The sequence below is a fragment of the Blennius ocellaris genome (genome assembly GCF_963422515.1).
Source record: "Blennius ocellaris genome assembly, chromosome: 6".
In the NCBI taxonomy this organism is placed as follows: domain Eukaryota; kingdom Metazoa; phylum Chordata; class Actinopteri; order Blenniiformes; family Blenniidae; genus Blennius; species Blennius ocellaris.
Genome location: NC_137655.1, coordinates 15,954,652 through 15,968,091, shown reverse-complemented (window position 1 = coordinate 15,968,091; position 13,440 = coordinate 15,954,652). Strand labels below are relative to the sequence as shown.

Here is a 13,440-nt window from a genome sequence, read left to right as displayed (position 1 = left end):
TTATTTCTTATTTTAAACATAATAGCACAACAGAAAGGCTGCTTGCTAACATCTCTAAGACTCGGTCAGAGATAGTAAAAGTACAAAGAAACAGCTGTGCCCACATAAGCCTTCCCCAAATAAGAGCTTATCTTTTGCCATGTTACCATTTGCATCCAGAAGCTGATCCTGACATGAGCCGAAACAGATCAAATTCTTACCAGTACACATTTAAATCTGCCGTTTGTGTGTCTCTATATACGTGTACATAACAATCCGTGTTTAAGCTTAATCTGCTGTCACTCTGTGTTTTACCATCTTGAAGATTTCGATGACTGCTCCATGTGGGGTGTGTGCGACCAGCTGTGTGAGGACCGGATAGGCTCCCACCGGTGCAGCTGCCGGGAGGGCTACACCTTAGAGCAGCATAGATACTGTCGAGCTGACGCCACCAGTGAGTGTCACTTTCTCTCCCTTCCAATGGATTGTCTTAAATGTAACATCGTCACATTTTCACTGTGTATCATCCCTTCAAAAGAGGCCCATTAGCATAGACCCCCTTTCCTTTTTGGCAACCACTGCGCAGAGTGTCTGCAGTTCTTTCTGGTGCATTGTTGCGTGCTAAATGTTGTTTTAGCTAGTCTCTTGCCTTTGTGGAACTTAGAAAGAGTGTTGACTGAGAGGCTGACCTCTCTGCATTTGGCTTCAGCAAGAAAAGTGTGTAATGATAGTGACTTGAAAGTACCTTCATGAGCCTGAGCCAGGGCACCGAGTGTGTCCTACATTCTGTACCTTTCCATTGCTATTTCAGATGAGAAATCATACTACAGAGGACATTTTTAGTTTCAACATACACCAGGCTTTGATAATAACCTGTAGTCATGCTCTCTTTCTTAACTTGTATTTTTTTCCCCCCTTTTTGCAGCTGGAGTTCCTTCCTTAATATTTTCTAATGGCAGAGATCTGCTAATAGGTGACATCCATGGCAACAATCTGCGCACTTTGGTTAATTCACAGAACAGAGGAATCGCTGTGGGAGTGGACTTCCACTATAATCTCCAAATGATTTTCTGGACAGATACAATCCAGAATAAGGTATTTATTTATTTTTTTACCAAGTTTCCCCTGATATTCACTTTCTTTGAATGTGGTCTTGTTGTTAGTAAGACGGCATTACCTCTTTATAACAGTCTGTTTTGTCAGGACTACATTTATGAGGAACTGACCAGTTTGTTCTTTGTGTTGGTGTTTTAACCAGACTGGGGTGAGCCTGATTGAAATTCTTTCCGCTATCCTTTAAAATATCAGCTATGTTGATACCATAATAATGGGATCGCTGTTGGCCCCATTGTGGCGTGGTCATAATGAAGGGGAAGTAGATATGTAATGGAATCCAAATAGCCTAATCTTGAAACCTGTCTGATAGGTTGGTATGATGTTCACATACCAGGGTGCAATTTTTGTAACTCAATCTCATTCAAACTTATCATGCTGTATTTGTTTTCAGTGGCACTGTTCATTTGTATGCATTCTTTCGCCGGCTAAATAGTCGTTGTTCAGCTTCTGTCTGGGCTTCCTGCTGGTTTAAACTACAGCCACTTGGCTGAGCGACAAGGACACATCTCTGACTGGGTGTCTGTGTATTAGCCACCTCCATGGCAGCATGTCAGATTAAAAGTGGAGGGAGTACAAACAGGGCATGTGAATGCAACCGGAAAGGTTAAACTACCAGGCTATTTCCACATCTTCAGTTTCTCTTTAAACAGGTCAGTTGAAAATCCTGCTTTTTAGACGTCAGGATCTTGTTTCAAAAGAATCAGTGCTGCTAAGAGCAGTGTCCCCCAACCAGCTGCATGGTGCCAAGGCTTGCAGCCTGAGAAACTGGTGCCATCGTAGTATCAGGAGGTTTAGAAATGCTCCTTAGAAAAGCTTCGTTGAAGAATGCAATCACCAAACCTCATATTATTCTTTGCCATTTCCTGCTGTGTTTAAAACAATCATGAACAGTAATGTCTGTGGCAGCTACTGAAAGCAATAACCTTCTGTTAAATCGGCTCCTTTTTAAAGGCAAAACCAAAATGTTGATGTCAAGTCTGATTGCTAATTTATGCCAATAAAAGATCTTTTAAAAGTAGCTTCGGTTTTTAGTTGTGGGAAAACAGTCCTGAGTCCATCTGTTAGGCTTCAGCAGTCAGTAGGTAGTAGCATACCTTGACTATATTCCAAACACACTAATCAATAACATGTTGAGTCTAGATATAAACATGTAAGTGTTGCATTCAGATACGCGTGAAAAATTGTGTGCATGACTTTGTTTTCCATTGACTTCAGGGAAAAACAACTTCTTGAGGGCGAATTTTCCTGACAACAATGGCATCTTTTGTATACAGGTGTTTTCTGTGGATATGGATGGTTCCAACATGCAGGTGGTTTTAAATGTATCAGTTGACTACCCCGAGAATTTGGCGGTGGATTGGGTGAACAATAAACTGTATGTAGTGGAGGCCAGCGTCAACAGGATTGACATGGTGGACTTTGATGGAAGTAACCGGGTCACACTCATCACCGAAAACCTGGGAAACCCTAGAGGACTGGCAGTGGACCCCACCGTCGGGTAAGCACATCTCCCAGGTTTCCACCCATTCATCTACCCACCCGCTCCCAATCTCCACATTCAGTATCTGTCGTGCTCCGTTGGCGTGGAATAATGGGGGGTGGGGGGGTGAGATTAGCAGATTGCCCTGGGTGGATTAGTGAAGAGCAATGTAAGTGATGACCCTCATTGTAATCCAATAGTATAGTTCAAGGGGGGGAGGAGAGCCAGGTGGCTACAGAGAAATTGCTTATCTTAAATTAATGTACAGCTCTTAGGTGGAATGCACTGCCACCCACATGGAGAAATAATGTCTTGCTTTAGATGCTGGACTTAATTAAAAAAAAAGACAGCCTCAAATCTTTTCTTTTTTTTTTTCCAGAGGGTTCAGGTTTGAGTACGCTTTTCTTTTCTGTGTACCCAACTGTATAGCAATACTGATTATAGCAGCCCTATGTTTTCATCAAAAGATGTGATATTAAAAAAAAAATCCCCTCCTTTCACAGGTATATGTTCTTCTCAGATTGGGAGGCACTTAATGGGCAGCCAGGCCTGGAGAGAGCCTTCATGGATGGTACCAACCGTTATGGGATCATTGGGAGTAAACTGGGCTGGCCTGCTGGTATCACACTGGACATTGAAGCCAAGCGCGTCTATTGGGTTGACAGCCGCTATGACTACATTGAAACTGCAACATATGACGGTCTCCATAGGTAAGTATTTGATGTTTGAGTCTTCTAAATAAGATCAGCAATTTAGCTAAAATTATAAAAGCTGTTTTCCCAAAATAATGTGGAAAAACATAAAAGCGCTAAGAATGTCCTTTTTCTGAAAGAAAAACAGTGGTCCATGGAGGGGCTGTGATCCCGCACCCATTCGGCATCAGTCTCTTCGAGCACAACGTCTACTTTACGGACTGGACCAAGATGGCCGTGATGAAAGCCAACAAGTTCACTGACGCCAGTCCTCAGGTGGTTTACAGCACGTCCCAGACTCCACATGGAGTGGCAGTGATTCATCAACTGAAACAGCCACAAGGTACGCCTATCAGACAGCCAAAAGTCCTGCTGCAGTTGACAAGGTCTTATTCTTCCCGTTACAGTTCAGTGTGCTGTATATTTCACCTCACTTTACGTACGGATTAATGTTTCAAAAGGATCATTTCGAACAAGCTTTCCCTTTACTGGAATAGGTTTTTTCTTGGTTTGTTTTCAGTGCCAAACCCTTGTAGTGTAGACCGAGGTGGATGTGAGCAGATATGTGTGCTGAGTCACAGGAGCGACAATGTAGGACTGGGTTACCGCTGCAAATGCCGCATGGGCTACGACCTGCATGCTGATGGGAAGCGGTGTTTGGGTAAGAAGATATTTTCCTGTTTAACTTGTGCAAATCCGTACGTTTCCCGGTTTGAAATGTAAAGTTATCCATGACACCCTAAAGATGTATTTTTTAATTTTTTAATTTATTTATTTATTGCAACAGCTTAGTTTCTTTCATGTGAGTGTTTTTTTTTTTTGTTTGTTTAAACTAATCTCCTGACTTGTTACCTACAGCTGTGAGGCAGTTTCTGCTGTTCTCCAGCCAACTGGCTGTGAGAGGAATCCCCTTTAACCTCTCCTCCCAAGAGGACATCATCCTGCCTGTGACTGGATCCCCCTCCTACTTTGTCGGAGTGGATTTTAGTGCTGAGGATGATGCTATCTTCTTCTCTGACACCGTCAAAGATATTATCTACAAACAGAAAGTGGATGGCACAGGTGAGCATCTTGTCTATTGCTTCAATTAGGAGGTCTGGCTCTTTCCAAACTCCCTCTTACATTCAGAGCCGGATAAGTTTAAAGTATGACAATGAAAGAAATGGTGTGTAGTCTAACACAAAACTTTAATTATGGTTTCAGTGCTTTCTGTGTTTGATTCCCTGAGCAGAGATCTCTACCATGTGATTCAGTCAGGCTTATGTGGGGAGTTAGGGGAGTGCCTGATAGGGCCGACTGGTACTACGGGGGAGGGAGTGGACAGAAGTATGAGCAGTGTAAAAGAAACCATACAATCAACATCCATATTAGACAAAAGATGTGGAAATTAATCACATTATTCAGACATATTTGATCAAGAGTTATTGCAGTGATAGTTATTTTATAAGCTACCGGTACATGGAACTTGATTTTTGTGATCATCCACAAGCAGCCACGCTGCACACACACAAAAAAAGAGGAAACACCACAGCTCTGATCAGTCATGTTGTTTTTGGATTTGTTCTAGTTTTTTCTGCATGGTCCACAAGAGGAAAATGCAAGCTGACAGCCTATTTATTTTAATGTGTTCCTCTTTCATGTCGGTGGTAAATGGTGCTCTGACTGCTTTGATCTGCACAGGCAGGGAGGTGCTGGCTGCCAATAGAGTGGACGGAGTGGAGGACCTGGCTTACGACTGGATTTCAAAAAACCTCTACTGGACCGACCCCAGATACAGGAGTATATCTGTGATGAAGCTGGCTGATAAGTCCAGAAGGGCTATCATACGTAATCTCAACAACCCAAGGGCCATTGTGGTGCATCCTCTCATTGGGTAAATCAGCATAGCACCGGAAAATTATTATTATTAAATATTGGATTGTTATTTTTGCTGCTTCAAGAAAGAATTCTATTACCTATTTGTGCAATCAATCTATGGAGGTTGTTTGCAGTCAGGTACAACATATAGATCTGCTTGTATCAAATGAATAAGGATCAGATCAATTATCTGCACAATGAATATTCATATATGCTCTCCCATTTGTAAAGTGTTAATTTAGATCGTGCACCTGATAATTGGAATATCTATTTCGAGCTAGCTGTTGTTTCTAGTCGTTTCAAAGTCATAAGGCCTCTGTGTCCAACCGCTGAGATTAGCTCAGTGTGAAGGGAAGTATTGTAGTGAACACTAAGAATGTGGTGTGAACAAAGGAAAGCTCCATATTGCGGAAGTACACAAATCAAATCTGGATGAATGCATTACACAGAAGGATCTTTAATAGACTCACAATTTTGAAAATAATTATGACATTGAGTGTTGCTGTATTTAGTTTTTTGTTTTTTTTTGCCATAACAGGTATATATTTTGGACTGACTGGTACCGGCCAGCAAAGATTATGAGGGCTTGGGGTGACGGGTCACATGCCCTGTCGATTGTAAATACAACTCTTGGCTGGCCAAATGGACTGGCAATCGACTGGAGGTGAGCCAGGTGTCCGATCGGTCTTTAGACCAAAATACTGTTTATTTGTTTCGATGAGAGGTAGAATAATTTATTTTATATAAATGATTGACAGTTGAACAGTTATTTCATTTCATCAATTGCTTGATTTCATGTTTTTGGTACATTTTACGTTAAAGTTCTAACATTTCGCTATCCACAGCGCGATGCGTCTGTACTGGGTGGATGCCTTCTTTGACAAAATTGAACACAGCAATTTTGACGGACGAAACCGGCTTTCTTTGGGCCGCATAACTCAGATCTCGCATCCTTTTGGTCTCACTATTTTTGAAGGTAAAGCCTCATATCAGCAATATTTCTTTATCCCATAAATGTAGTACTTGATTATAAACTAGACTGAAATGGAGTTTGTTCCTGTGGATTTGAGCTTACTGTTTTACGTTTTAGTGGGGGCGCTAAAAGATAAATGAAATGAGATTGTGCTCTGTTGCTTCTGTCACATGAAGGCTATGCCTATTTCACTGACTGGCGCCTGGGCGGGATTGTGCGCGTGCGCAAGACTGATGGTGGGGAGATGGTCATTATCAGGAGAGGAATCAGCCACATCATGCATGTCAAGTCTTTCAACTCCAACTCCCAGATTGGTCGGTGGCTTCATTCTCCTCTTTTTCTCTTAACTATTAGTGCATAGCTGCATCTCGCACTTGTCAAGTCAGATGACGGGTAATTACCCTCCTTTCCTGCGTCTCAGGTTCCAATCTCTGCAACAGGGAGACTAATCCTAATGGAGACTGCAGCCACTTCTGCTTCCCAGCCCCAGACTCACAGAGGGTGTGTGGCTGCCCATATGGCATGAAGCTGTCACCGAACCACCAGACGTGTGTGGAGGATCCGTCCAGTGAACCCCCCACACTGCAGTGTGGCGCCAACTCCTTCTCCTGTGGCAACGGCAAATGTGTCCCAAACAGCTACAGATGCGATGGTGTTGACGACTGCCATGACAACAGTGACGAATTGAACTGTGGAATTAACAGTAATGTTTTCTCTTTTTTATTTTTTGTAAATCCAGCCAATTAAATTTCGCTCCCATGCCCCTGGATTTAAATCCATTTGTGTTAATGTGACAAATAATCAATAGGATATTTGTTTTTGTGTTTCTTGTTTTTTTTTTTTTAGATACCACTTGTTCCCCCTCTGCATTCACCTGTGCCAATCAACACTGCATCCCTGCCAGATGGCGCTGCGATGGGCACAATGATTGTTTTGATGGCAGCGATGAGAACAACTGCCCCACGCAGGTGCCTGGCACATGTCCCGCCAATCAGTTTTCTTGCGCCAACCACCGCTGCATCCCACACACCTGGCGCTGCGACACAGATAATGACTGCGGGGACAGTTCAGATGAAGCCGACTGCTGTGAGTGTCTTTACTGAAGTCATTAATTGAAAACTCACAATAATTATAAGAAATTATAAGAACAAGATTCTCGCAGTTATGATAGTGTCAGGGTGTTTTTTTGTTGTTGTTTTTTTTAAAGCAGAAAAAGGTCAGATTTTGTTATGAATTTACAACTGAAATTTTTATTATGATCACTTTTTTAAGACTACTGATTATTCCTTTTCAGTCAGTTTAATGCATTGGTTTAAAAGGAAATTAAGAATGCAACATGCATGACTTTTTTTAGATATTAAAATTGTGATTTAACACAAGTCAGTCTTTATGAATCTTTTATATATATATATCTCGAAATTTACATTGTCTGAAAGAAGACTCAAAGATTGGCTCACTGGTTTGTTTTTGTTGACAGATCTGGGAAGCACTTGTCACCCAGGACAGTTTCAGTGTCCAGACCACCGCTGCATTGACCCTAACTATGTTTGTGATGGAGACAGGGACTGTGTTGATGGTGCTGATGAGCAGGGGTGCAGTGAGTACTTTTCTCGTAATTCATAATATCCAAATCAAGCCCAATATTTGGTCTATTTTGTAATATATTGCACACATTTACAACTGAGTGTAACTGGAAAAAAAAAAATGTACCTTTACTTGACTATTTAAGATTTACATAAGTCGTTTGCCAGATCACAATACTTGGGATACATTAATATATATATATATATATATATATATATATATATATATATATATATATATATATATATATATATATATATATATGTAGCCACACTTATAGCCACACTTATTATTGTAATTTAGCAGCCAAACATCGTGCAAACACTGTTGAGGTCAATTGAATGTTCTGTAAACTTCAACAAGCATCTGCTAAGCTTCTTAGTTTATTGATCTCATTACTTGTGTTGCACAACCACTGACCTAAGGAAACACACGCCACTGCGGAAATATGGAATATAAGCATTAACATATGCAACTGGATGTTTTCAGTCTACAACTGCACTGTGAATGAGTTCAAGTGCTCCAGTGGTCACCAGTGTATCAACTCCTACTACCGGTGCGATGGCGTCTTTGACTGCAGCGATCGCTCAGATGAGCGCAGCTGTCGTAAGTATTAATATGGTCTCGTTGCTGAAATGCTACGCTACTGCAGCATCCCTTTACATTATGTATTTATAAGCCGTTTCTACTTAATTCGGTTGATCTTTGGAATAGTGCTGATACTAATATCACATTCCAGCCACCAGGCCACCGGGGATGTGCCACCACGAGACAGAGTTTCAGTGCCAGTCTGACGGGAGCTGCGTCCCGTCGACATGGGAGTGTGACGGACATCCCGACTGCGAGGACGGCAGCGACGAACACCACGCCTGTCCGCCTCGCACTTGCCCCTCCTCTCTTTTCCGCTGCGACAATGGCAACTGTGTTTTACAAAGTTGGATTTGCGACGGCGACAATGACTGCAGGGACATGAGTGACGAGAGGGATTGTCCCACGCCGCCTTTCCGATGTCCAAGTTGGCAGTGGCAGTGCCCCGGCCACAGTGTCTGCATCAATCTCACCATAGTGTGCGACAACACTCCCGACTGCCCTAACGGTGCTGATGAGTCTCCACTCTGCAGTAAGTCTGATTTCTCTCTGTCCGGAGAAACATTTTTTCCTGTCAGAACTTTTCAGCTTAATCTGGCCTCCTCAAATTCTGTCACATTTTCACATCACACCATAAACACGATCATCACCTCAAATGATTTACTTTAATTTCACAATTTTGTCATTCTTGCAACCTATAGCCTCAATAAAGAGGGGGGGGGGGGGGGGGGGCTTCATTTCACAGAAATTTTATGTTTGGATTTTCTTTGGATTTTCATGTTAAAATCAAGTGCATGTGCGTGATTTGTCCTTTATTAACCTGAGAATTATCTGTGATTTTCCCTTCTTGCCTTTTTGACAACTTTCAGACGAACCTTTGCCAGGTAGGAACACATTCTCAATCACTGGTAGTAATACTGCTGTAAGCTTTGATTTTATTTAAACAGATGTAATGCCTCGATTAAAATTTTGAATAGTCATAGTAGTTAAACAATCAGTTATAAAAAACAAGCATAGAAAATCGTTGTGCCTCAGTGTAGCAGTTCCAAGGTTGCCTAATAAAAGTAGTTGATTGGTTGTCTATTATCATTTGATTGCAGTGTTTATAAAAAAGAGTCTATATTCAGTTATTGTGCTGATGTGCAATTTTACTGTTTTCCACTCAGATCAGGAGAGCTGCTCCGACAACAATGCTGGCTGCACCCACGGCTGTATCCAAGGCCCTTTTGGGGCCCAGTGCACATGCCCTGTGGGATATCAGCTGAGCAATGACTCCAAAACCTGTGAAGATATGGACGAGTGTAATCCACCGGGACTATGCAGCCAGCACTGCTTCAATGAACGAGGCTCTTTCCGCTGCCACTGCCAGGAAGGGTACACTCTTGAGGCAGACCAGCGCACCTGTAAGGCCTCAGGTGAGGAAAAATGAGGGACAAACCTCTTGTGCGTGGAATAAATTACTCCTGTGGGGGTGTTCAGTTACAACTCATAATTCTATAATGGAGCAAAATGATTTTATTATCAGCTGTTCAACGGCGAATTGAGTTTCACCGTAACTCAGCTATGAAATGCATAGCATTTTTTTCCACTCTGCTGGCTCTTTGGAAGGGGACACGATAAGCGGGTACATGGCCCCCACGCTACAAAACTGACACACTGTCTTTCTTCTCCCTTGTCTTTCTTTGCTGCTCTGATTTCGTAAGATAAGACAAATAACATATATGTCATTCACTGGCCATCACTGGTGTAATTAGGACATAATCACTAACAAAGGGCTGTTTATGGGGAGTGTGCCTGACATGAGCTCCTCTCCTGCACAGATAACCCACTGAAAGGCTGGGCAATACAATAGGACATTATCTGGACAAAAGTGCATTCCCAGATGATTGCCATTGGAGTAGGGTCTATTTAACAGCCTCGTTGTGCAGTCTCGGTCAACATGCAGAAGCTGATAAGTGCTCCAATTTGCATGAGAATGGTCATGGAAGTTAGATGACTGAGATTTAATTTGTGTTTACAGATTCTCGTCAGGCATTCCTGCTCGTGGCCAGTCGAAATCAGATTGTGCAAGATGACATAACCACTCAGCCCAATGTTGTCCGGTCACTCGTTAGAGACGGACGCAACATTGTGGCTGTAGATTTCGACTCCGCCACTGACAGGGTATACTGGTCTGATACGAGCCAGGATCGAATCTGGAGCTCGCACAAGAACGGCAGTGACAGGGCAGTGGTGAGTTTGATTTGTCCCATTTTGTCACTGCAGACATTTTACATTTATGTTTTCAAAGTTTGTTCTGAGTAATGTCATTTTTCATGTTGTTACTTACCTAACAACTGTTTTTATGAACAGATATTTGACAGTGGAGTGACTGTGACAGAGAGTCTTGCTGTGGACTGGGTAGGCAGGAACTTGTACTGGACTGATTATGTCCTGGAGACTATTGAAGTGTCAAAACTGGACGGCACCCATCGGACTGTATTAATTAGTGAAAATGTCACCAACCCTCGAGGCCTGGTGCTGGACCCACGAGACAGGTGAGAACCATTTTTGTATTTTGTGTGTGGGTCTTTAATTCAATGTATTTTCTGAATATTGATTTGACACACAGTACATGTTAAAATGTAATTTGTCTCACAGTGCTCACCTGATGTTCTGGACTGACTGGGGGAGGAACCCCCGCATTGAGAGGGCCAGCATGGATGGGAAACTGAGGACTATTATCATTAGCAGCAAACTATACTGGCCCAATGGTCTAACCATTGATTATCCGAACAATCTGTTGTACTTTGCTGATGCTTACTTGGATTTCATTGACTACTGCGACTATAATGGCAATAACAGGAAGCAAGTGTTGGCCAGTGATCTGGTGAGTGTATGAGTTGGAAGTCGTTATGCTACTGATACAATCTCCTTCACAATTTCAAGAGTAGATATATTATTTACCTAAAGGGGAACAGTGCACAATTGTTTTCTTTACAAATAACATGTGTAAGACTTTTTTTTTTTCTTTTGCTATTTTCTGTGGAAAGGTACTGCAACATCCCCACGCAATTACCATTTTTGAGGATTTTGTCTATTGGACCGACAGATACATCAACCGTGTGATGCGAGCACATAAGTGGCATGGGGAGAACCAGACAGTGATGCTGTTCAACCTCCCTCAGCCCATGGGTCTGGTGGCAGTACACCCAGCCAGGCAGCCAGCAGGTATGTTTATTATTATGAGCATGATAAAAAAAAAAATGAGAGGATATGTATCAGACTTTGATGTACTTGAATGTTTCGCTGCTGATTCTTTGGTGGTGTGCATGTCTGCCTGTATGTGCATGCGTGCTTTGGCAATTTGTAGGTGAAAATCACTGCTTGAGGAGTCCATGTTCTCATATCTGCCTGCTTTCTGCTGTGGGACCAAGGTACTACTCATGCGCCTGCCCCTCAGGCTGGACACTGGCAGCAGATCAAATCACCTGTACCAGAGGTATGACTCCTGCCAAAAAAAGGATAACACTCACCACTGAGGTTGATGAAAAAGGAAGTCAGGTCAGATGCAGATGATAAGTCGATGTACTCATTGGGTATTATTCTGAGCTGTGTTTATTTCTTTGAAATACTGTGACTGTAGAAGTTACAGTTCAAGCATGCAGGAAGGGATATCTCAATGCTGCTGTAGGAAGAAACCTTTAAAAACACTAACTTTGTGGTTTTGTTCGAGGTACTTGACAACGGCCTTCCATTTAGATTCTCTTGTAAACTACTATCCCAGTTATAAATATTGCAAATCATAAAACCGAAACTTTCAAGGTCTGAAGAAAGACAAGGGACCTTTAATTCAAAGTCCGAGAAGTCTGGCTTAGGTCACCAGCTTAACTCATCTCAGGTTTCAGCCTATTCAAACCAAGCAGAACCCAGTCTCCCCCGAGGCCAACGATTATCCAAGAATGAAAATGCCCTACAACCCTTCATTGATTCTAATCTCTGATGACAAAGCAAATCAGTTTGTGGAACCAGCTTTCATCAGTCAATCCCCTTTATAGATAAAGGCCCTTTAGCTCATTACTCTAATTTCTACCACATAAAATACATGAAAAGAAACTGTTTGATTACCATAGGCTAATTTCACATCCAGAATCTAGGATTTGTCTTTTGGTAAATTTTAAACATAGTTTAAGTTTCTTGCTGTGATGTCTGGGGGGATCAATAGTAATCCTTCTCCTTATCTTATAGTTGAAGACCCTTTCTTGGTGATTGTGAGAGATAGCATCATCTACGGCATTTCCTTAAATCCTGATGACAAAAGCAATGATGCTATGGTTCCTGTTGCTGGCCTTCAAAATGGCTATGACGTTGACTTTGACGACAGCGAACATACCATCTACTGGGTGGAGCATCCAGTAAGTGAAAGCAAAGTGATTCTACACCTTTTCCACACATGTACCTGTTTAACTTATAACCCTTCTGAATTCAGAAGGGAAATTGAGATAACACACGGGAATACCTTTTTTGTCCCACACAGGGTGAGATCCACAAAGTGAATTCGGATGGCACTAACAGGACCGAGTTTGCCCCTGCAGCCATTCTTGGTTCCCCAGTTGGCCTGGCTTTAGACTGGATCACAGAGAACCTGTACTACACCAACCCCGCCACACAATCTATTGAGGTGAGACAAACAGCAACATATCCAACAAGTGCAGTGTTTGTGCAATCAAAGGCAGCGTCAACAACACAACGACACGCGGCAGTAATTCCACCTGTTTTGTATTCGGCCAGGTTTTAAAGTTAAGAGGGGAGGTACAGTACCGGAAAACTCTAATCACGAATAACGGCTCGCCAACTGGCGCTGGCAGCCCTGTTGGCATTGCAGTGGACCCAGCACGTGGGTAAGTCCCATTTAAGACAGGCCTGGCACGGTTACTCAACCTTGCAGCTACTGAGCTCTAACAGCCTCCTCGTCGCCATCTGCTCTGCCTCGAGAGAGAGCTTGACCAGTGTTACTGAATACCACACGCCACTCTCATATCCCAGCAATGTACAGTCCAGAAAACAAAGACAAGTCTTAAGTTTCACCTCACTGTACTTGGACGAAAACAATGCTGCTCAGACATTAATGTTGTACTTACAGTGGGCTGATATTTGATGTCTAGTATATGACTTGATAATTTGTGAATTGG

At 42.4% G+C, this 13,440-nt stretch overlaps 1 protein-coding gene across 1 annotated transcript in view; it reads left to right on the top strand.

Annotated features, from left to right (window-relative positions):
* Window positions 1-13,440, top strand: part of lrp2a (low density lipoprotein receptor-related protein 2a) — a gene marked incomplete at both ends in the record, with an annotated part of 43,895 nt that overhangs the window by 8,068 nt on the left and 22,387 nt on the right. Inside the window, 26 exons of the mRNA XM_080497718.1 lie at window positions 305-433; window positions 905-1,074; window positions 2,370-2,593; window positions 3,079-3,285; window positions 3,408-3,610; window positions 3,788-3,928; window positions 4,126-4,329; window positions 4,948-5,140; window positions 5,663-5,788; window positions 5,970-6,100; window positions 6,274-6,411; window positions 6,519-6,800; window positions 6,944-7,183; window positions 7,575-7,694; window positions 8,171-8,287; window positions 8,421-8,801; window positions 9,139-9,153; window positions 9,436-9,684; window positions 10,290-10,501; window positions 10,622-10,806; window positions 10,910-11,138; window positions 11,302-11,479; window positions 11,622-11,750; window positions 12,497-12,663; window positions 12,786-12,929; window positions 13,040-13,149. Coding sequence (XP_080353844.1) covers window positions 305-433; window positions 905-1,074; window positions 2,370-2,593; window positions 3,079-3,285; window positions 3,408-3,610; window positions 3,788-3,928; window positions 4,126-4,329; window positions 4,948-5,140; window positions 5,663-5,788; window positions 5,970-6,100; window positions 6,274-6,411; window positions 6,519-6,800; window positions 6,944-7,183; window positions 7,575-7,694; window positions 8,171-8,287; window positions 8,421-8,801; window positions 9,139-9,153; window positions 9,436-9,684; window positions 10,290-10,501; window positions 10,622-10,806; window positions 10,910-11,138; window positions 11,302-11,479; window positions 11,622-11,750; window positions 12,497-12,663; window positions 12,786-12,929; window positions 13,040-13,149 — 4,624 coding nt within the window. The remainder of the gene's footprint in view (window positions 1-304; window positions 434-904; window positions 1,075-2,369; window positions 2,594-3,078; window positions 3,286-3,407; window positions 3,611-3,787; window positions 3,929-4,125; window positions 4,330-4,947; window positions 5,141-5,662; window positions 5,789-5,969; window positions 6,101-6,273; window positions 6,412-6,518; window positions 6,801-6,943; window positions 7,184-7,574; window positions 7,695-8,170; window positions 8,288-8,420; window positions 8,802-9,138; window positions 9,154-9,435; window positions 9,685-10,289; window positions 10,502-10,621; window positions 10,807-10,909; window positions 11,139-11,301; window positions 11,480-11,621; window positions 11,751-12,496; window positions 12,664-12,785; window positions 12,930-13,039; window positions 13,150-13,440) is intronic.